The sequence below is a fragment of the Neltuma alba genome, unplaced genomic scaffold, assembly GCF_004799145.2.
Source record: "Neltuma alba isolate B1F8T4 unplaced genomic scaffold, ASM479914v2 tig00005275_pilon, whole genome shotgun sequence".
NCBI classification, from domain to species: Eukaryota; Viridiplantae; Streptophyta; class Magnoliopsida; order Fabales; family Fabaceae; genus Neltuma; species Neltuma alba.
In genome coordinates, this window is record NW_021634044.1 from 1,142 (window position 1) to 6,740 (window position 5,599).

General features: G+C 37.8%; 1 protein-coding gene across 2 annotated transcripts; it reads left to right on the forward strand.

Moving 5' to 3' along the window:
* The first annotated feature begins 373 nt into the window (after nucleotides 1-373).
* LOC114747265 (exonuclease mut-7 homolog) lies at nucleotides 374-5,537 on the forward strand. 2 transcript variants are annotated; one of them, XM_028935565.1, is made up of 11 exons: nucleotides 374-643; nucleotides 867-1,017; nucleotides 1,532-2,213; nucleotides 2,307-2,391; nucleotides 3,040-3,124; nucleotides 3,334-3,518; nucleotides 3,717-3,849; nucleotides 4,117-4,253; nucleotides 4,409-4,483; nucleotides 5,001-5,096; nucleotides 5,281-5,537. In XM_028935565.1, the coding sequence occupies exons 1-11, from the start codon at nucleotides 389-391 to the stop codon at nucleotides 5,329-5,331; spliced, it is 1,935 nt and encodes a 644-aa protein (XP_028791398.1). In that variant the 5' UTR covers nucleotides 374-388; the 3' UTR covers nucleotides 5,332-5,537. The 2 variants fall into 2 exon arrangements, with proteins under 2 accessions (XP_028791398.1, XP_028791399.1); XM_028935566.1 differs by having other exon boundaries at nucleotides 564-702.
* The last annotated feature ends 62 nt before the right edge of the window (nucleotides 5,538-5,599 follow it).

Sequence of the window (5,599 nt, forward strand, 5' to 3'; positions counted from 1 at the left end):
AGATTTCGTCCAGAGTCGGTCAAAGTTAAACGACAAGGAAATGTAGCCTCCAGGAACTACAACGGTCCATCTACTGGCTTGAGTTCCTTTTAAAAAGGGAAAATGACCTTTTCCGCCATGTAAGATCATTAATTACAATTACGACCTATCTATAATTGTAAATTGTGATTACCAATTAATAACTTCGGTGGTCCGTAAACGTCATTTCCCCTTTTCAAAAACCTGGGATGGGTCAAGTTGGCGGGCTAGCCCACTACTCGTGGACTTCTTCCAAGTATTTAGCTCTGAGAACTGAGAAGGCTCCATGGGGATGAAACGTGTTGCTTGGGACCCGCTAAATTGGATCCTATTTTTAACACGTGTACTGATGCTCTCTAGACCCCATATCATGGCGATATCGCTAGAGTCCCAGAACGCGTTCTCTGTGCTCGTAGTCGTAGTTGACCAAAGAAGGATCGGCGCAAGTAAGCATTCCTTCCCACTTGCACGGAGGGAAAATATCTGGTTCGCGCCAAGGCCCAATAAGCTTTTCGTTGTAGCAGCAGGAACGGGAGAGTGTAGAGAGGGGGATTTCTGGTCCGACCGGGACAGAAAGTCAGAAACCCGGTCCTATAAACTTCTCGATCAAATTGGTTCCGACCGGGTAATTTGTTTATTCCCGGAACCTTGATTTCATATTCTCTACTCTATTTTGTCCAAAAGGTATCTTCCATCATCCTAAATGCAAGATTTTCTAGCTTTGTCTTTTAACTTTCAAGTGCGTTCCTGCAGCACTTTTCGCATTGAGTTAGTAACCAAAAAAGTGCTACTTTGGACTGGATCCATCTTTAAATTTGATAACACACACGTGTCTTCTTTAATTACAGTTTCCACCGGGAATGGACTTGGATGAGAATGTCGCAGAAATAGAAGAAGACAAGGGCCATGCTTGGACGTTATGTGTACATGCTTTCAATGATTTAACCCATGTCTCTCCGGTGGTATTCGTATACCTGCTGAAAGAATCTTATTTCTATGGTATGATTTCTCCTCCTAGCACTGCTAATATCTGTTTTATGCGAGAGGATACGACGATGAATGCTAACTGTTTGCTCAAATGTTTCGACGCACTTTTCCTAGAACTCTAAAGCTGACGAGATTAACATGAAAATATGGAGCTAAAGACAAGAATTATTATCATTCCTCTACTTTATTGGCCGACATCTGTACTCGAGAGACTAGCATTGTACCTTGACACCTAGGTGGAGTTTTGAGAAGTCTATAACTGATAATTTTTTTTATTTAAGCGTTCCCTCGGAAATGCGGGAATCCCTGACAAAGTTAGTAACCTAATTTTTAAGTTAATTTAAAAACGTCTTTCTGGGTTATCTTTTACAGCGAATAATGCCTTGCTACATTTTTTGCTGTTTTACAGATGCTCTTTTGCAAATAAATTGAAAATACTTATTACAACTCGTGGCTCGGTCTCACAATAATGCATCTTTTTTCTTACTCCTTTCTATGCTGTTTTTGTTTGAATGGCATTGCATAGGCACAGTTAAGGCGACAACAAAGTTCCAAGCCCTTCAACATCAAGTCTATCTTGTGTTGCATAATGACCCACAACCTGGACCAGCTGCTTTTGTTGTACAGTGCTTATACGTGTCACCTTTATATAATGATTGTAGCAGCGGCTTTAGTCATTTGATTATATCTGCCCTAGGTCGTTTCCTGAAAAAAGCAACCACTTCAGAAAACTCCTTGGAAGCAAAAGACTTGGCTACCCATCTATTCATTGACATTGTTGTGGGGCAGGTCTTTCATGATGAAAGGATTATTGTTAAAATATTAGAAACTTTTGATATTAAACTAAAAGATGTTGAGAAAATCATGGTCCAAATGAAAGCAAAGGATGGTTCAAGTCATGTAACTGCACAAGATTTAATGGAGAAGTATATTTTTGAATTGGTAGAATCCCAACTGTATATGACAGCTGTCACTCTGATGGAGCGCTTCTCTATCTTTTGTTTTGGCAAGTCTTTTCTCCTTACCCTGGTACAGAGCCATCAGTTTAAGGCAGCAGAGAAATGGGCAACATTTGTGGGGAAGCCAATGTTATGCACTCTTGTTGAGGAGTACTGTGAGAGGAACTTGCTAAAGAATGCCTATGAGATTATAAAGATGAACAATCTACAGCAAGATTTCCCAGACGCCTATCGAAAGTGTAAAGAAAGGCAAGTAAATTACAGCTGCCAATATGTGGTGGATTTGTGTATTCTCATTCTTCTTCTATTTCTTAATTACTCGATTACTTTATCGATTTGCAGTTCAATAAAGAAGCTAGCAGAAAAAGGATGCTGGGATGTGGCTGAGGCGAGAATAAATGGTGATAGACAGCTTATTGAGTATTTGGTTTGTGATTCTTTTCATGATGGCTAGCATTCTGTGCATTCTATGAGATGCATAAAATCACAATGCCGTGGAGGCGCGGATTTGTGGAGCTATACTTTTTAAACTATTTTCTTCATAGTAATATTTTAATGCATGTTATTCATTAGCAATCATGTGAAGCTGTATTTGATTTACATTAATATGTTGATTTTGCTAATGCTTATGCAGCATACTTCTTATTTCCCCTTAGGCTCTCAGCTTCCTTTTTCTTTTTATTTTTATTTTTATTAATGCCCTTCTTGTTGACCAAAAGCTTCAAGAAAGAGTTGAGAGAAAATATTTTACCTCGCAATATCCTATATAACTATATCAGCCTCTCCTTGGAAACTAGGTTGGAATTGACAAGTGGGTATCATTAATGCGTCAAATAATCACCGTAAAAATGTGGCATATCTACTGAAAGAATCAAGGATAAATGCATAAGCTTTTGAGGTGAAGAAAGTAGTCTTTCAGTTATTTACTGTTTTGAAATGACAATGTTGTAAGGCTTATCATTGATTATCCAGAGTAGCTAAGTGTTGTCATTTTTGACAGCTTGATAGCCCCCCTTTTTGTCCAACTGAAACCTTAGTATATGTATGCTATATGATCTTTACTTCTGTGTTTAAGGTTTATTTGGCAATGGAAGCTGGATACACAGAGAAGATTGATGAACTGTGTGATCGGTACTCCCTTGATGGGATTCTGCAGAAAGGTATGTCAATAGTCAAATTGATGGGGAAAAGCTGTGGTCTCTGACTGACTGCTTTGTCTAATGTCACAAGATTAGTTGTTGCTTGACCTTCATAAAAGTTTCTAATCATCCTGGTTTTATCATTTCTTCGGTCTAGTCAGCTGTTATGTTGAAATATCTGCACTATTATTCTTCTATGACAAACAGACTAATTTTCATATGCCTTGCAGTACCTGATGAAAGTATTCAACACAGGCGTTATTTGCATCTTGATGAACTGTTTGTCGAAGACATTATTTGGGTTGACGAATATAAAGGTTTGCTTGATGCAACTACCCATATTGAGGGTTGTAAAGTTATAGGTGTCGATAGTGAATGGAAACCTAATCATGTAAAAGGCAGCAAACCAAATAAGGTAATATACAATGAATCCCCTGATAGATTAGTGTTTATGCTTCCATTTTTTTCACTGTTGTATTTACTTGTATGAAGTTTTATGATATGATTTTCCTGAGCAGAAGTTTAGCTCTCCATTCTCCTGTTACCCCTTTTGTTCCACCCGCAACTTTTCCCCCTTTTGAATGAGAAAATAACAGATTTTTCCATGTCTCAGGCTTCTATCTTTCAAATTGCTTCCAAAAGTGTGGTTTTCATCTTTGATCTGATAAAGTTGCACCAAGAGGTACCTGACATTTTAGACGACTGTCTGACCCGCATTTTGCAGTCACCAATAATATTAAAACTTGGTATGAATAATTCAAATTCATCAAGCATATTTATCTCCACTTCTTTGGATGGGCTCAGCAAAATACTTACGCTCAATAAAGGCAACTCTGTATATTTTGTGGGATGACTGTTTTAACTTGACTGTGAAACGAGAATGCTCATATTGAGATAAAATAGATAGTACCTTCTTGCCTTCCATTGGAAGAGCATCGGATTGGATAGAGGCTCATTTGATGCATCTCATGAGCAAAATTGTGATGATTGCTCCTTCTGGTTTGTGCTTTCAGGGTACAATTTACAATGTGATATAAAGCAGCTTGCTCATTCATATGAAGAGTTAAAGTGCTTCAGGCACTTTGAATCGTTGCTGGACATTCAAAAGGTTTTTAAAAACCATCGTGGTGGTTTGTCTGGGCTTGCAGAGGTATCTTATGCGCACGCATCCTTTTAGCATCTCTGTTCTCTTAAGGTGTATGCTACTCAGGATTCATAAGGAGTTGTAACAAATTGGACAAAAAACTTTAGTTTTACTGTCTTAGCTGATTTTACAAAACTATTTTGTGGTTGCTGATAAATCAGAAAGTACTGGGAGCCGGTCTAAACAAGACAAGACGGAACAGTGATTGGGAGCAGCGACCTCTAAGCCAATATCAAGTAATCTCCCTCTCACTCTCTGCACACGCGCTAATGCAGGATGAGGAGATAACTTTTTTTTAATTATTTGATGAAATGCATTTATTTCTGCTTTGTTATTAGTTATCAGTTGTGGCTTGAGTCAAATATTCTGAGAATTTTTTCTTGATTAATAATATTGAAATTAGGATGGGATTAATATTTCTTATTTTTTTAATTCATAAATAAGTGCATAGTTGGTCATTATCACGTGCGCCCTTTCGTATTGATTACTATGAGATTTCTGCTATACTGATACAGCAGTGAGGCCGCAAAAAGCTCAAAAGAGGAAAACTAGTTCCTAGTTCCATTAATGCATGCCTCCTGATCTGACAAAGGAGTGAATTATTTCTATTTAATATTTATAAACAATGATGCTTAAGAGTAATTTTGTGAAACTGATCATGGAGCGCAGAATGAAGTATTTTTTTATGATAATTTGTGCATCTGCCAATAATTTTTAGTCTGTCAACAATCTAAAGCAATGCTAAATGTGCAGCTAGAATATGCTGCCCTTGATGCTGCTGTGCTTATTCGCATATTCAGCCGCATTTCTGGTGAAGCAGATGACAAGTTTGAGTGGAAGTCGTATATTGTAAGTGACTGTACCTGTATTTTGATTTGCCAATAATTCGGCCACCCGGTTACCTTTTCCTGATTTTAACTTTGCTAGCGCTTTATAGCTTCCTCTTTTTTTTTTTTTTTTGGGAATACATACTCGGCATTTTCATTATGCTTGCAGTGGTTAATAACCTTTACTGCTTTCTCCCGCCATGCAGGAGTCCCATACCAGAAGCACCAGGAACTCCAAGTACCAGAAGGTAAACTGAAGAAGTTTTGATTCTTAGCTTCGAGGCTAACCATATTGTTTCTTTCCCCACTCAATAGATTCGATCATGTGATGAGCACAGATTCACATCGAAATATAATTTTTAGAAGTTATAAAGGAGCTTCGAGATATAGATCTGTTTTTCCAAAAAGACTGGCAGTGGTGAATATATTTGTTAAATTTTCTAGGTTCGTGTTTTAAAACCAATGTTTGAAATAGTTGCTCAAAATATAATGCTCAGATAATGCCAGCGACTGAGGTGAGGGTGA

Coding starts and splice junctions, on each gene's coding strand:
- LOC114747265 (XM_028935565.1), top strand. CDS start 389: ATGGCGATATCGCTAGAGTCCCAGAACGCGTTCTCTGTGCTCGTAGTC. Junction 2,392..3,039: donor GACAGCTTATTGAGTATTTG/GTTTGTGATTCT, acceptor TCTGTGTTTAAG/GTTTATTTGGCAATGGAAGC. Junction 3,519..3,716: donor AAGGCAGCAAACCAAATAAG/GTAATATACAAT, acceptor TCCATGTCTCAG/GCTTCTATCTTTCAAATTGC.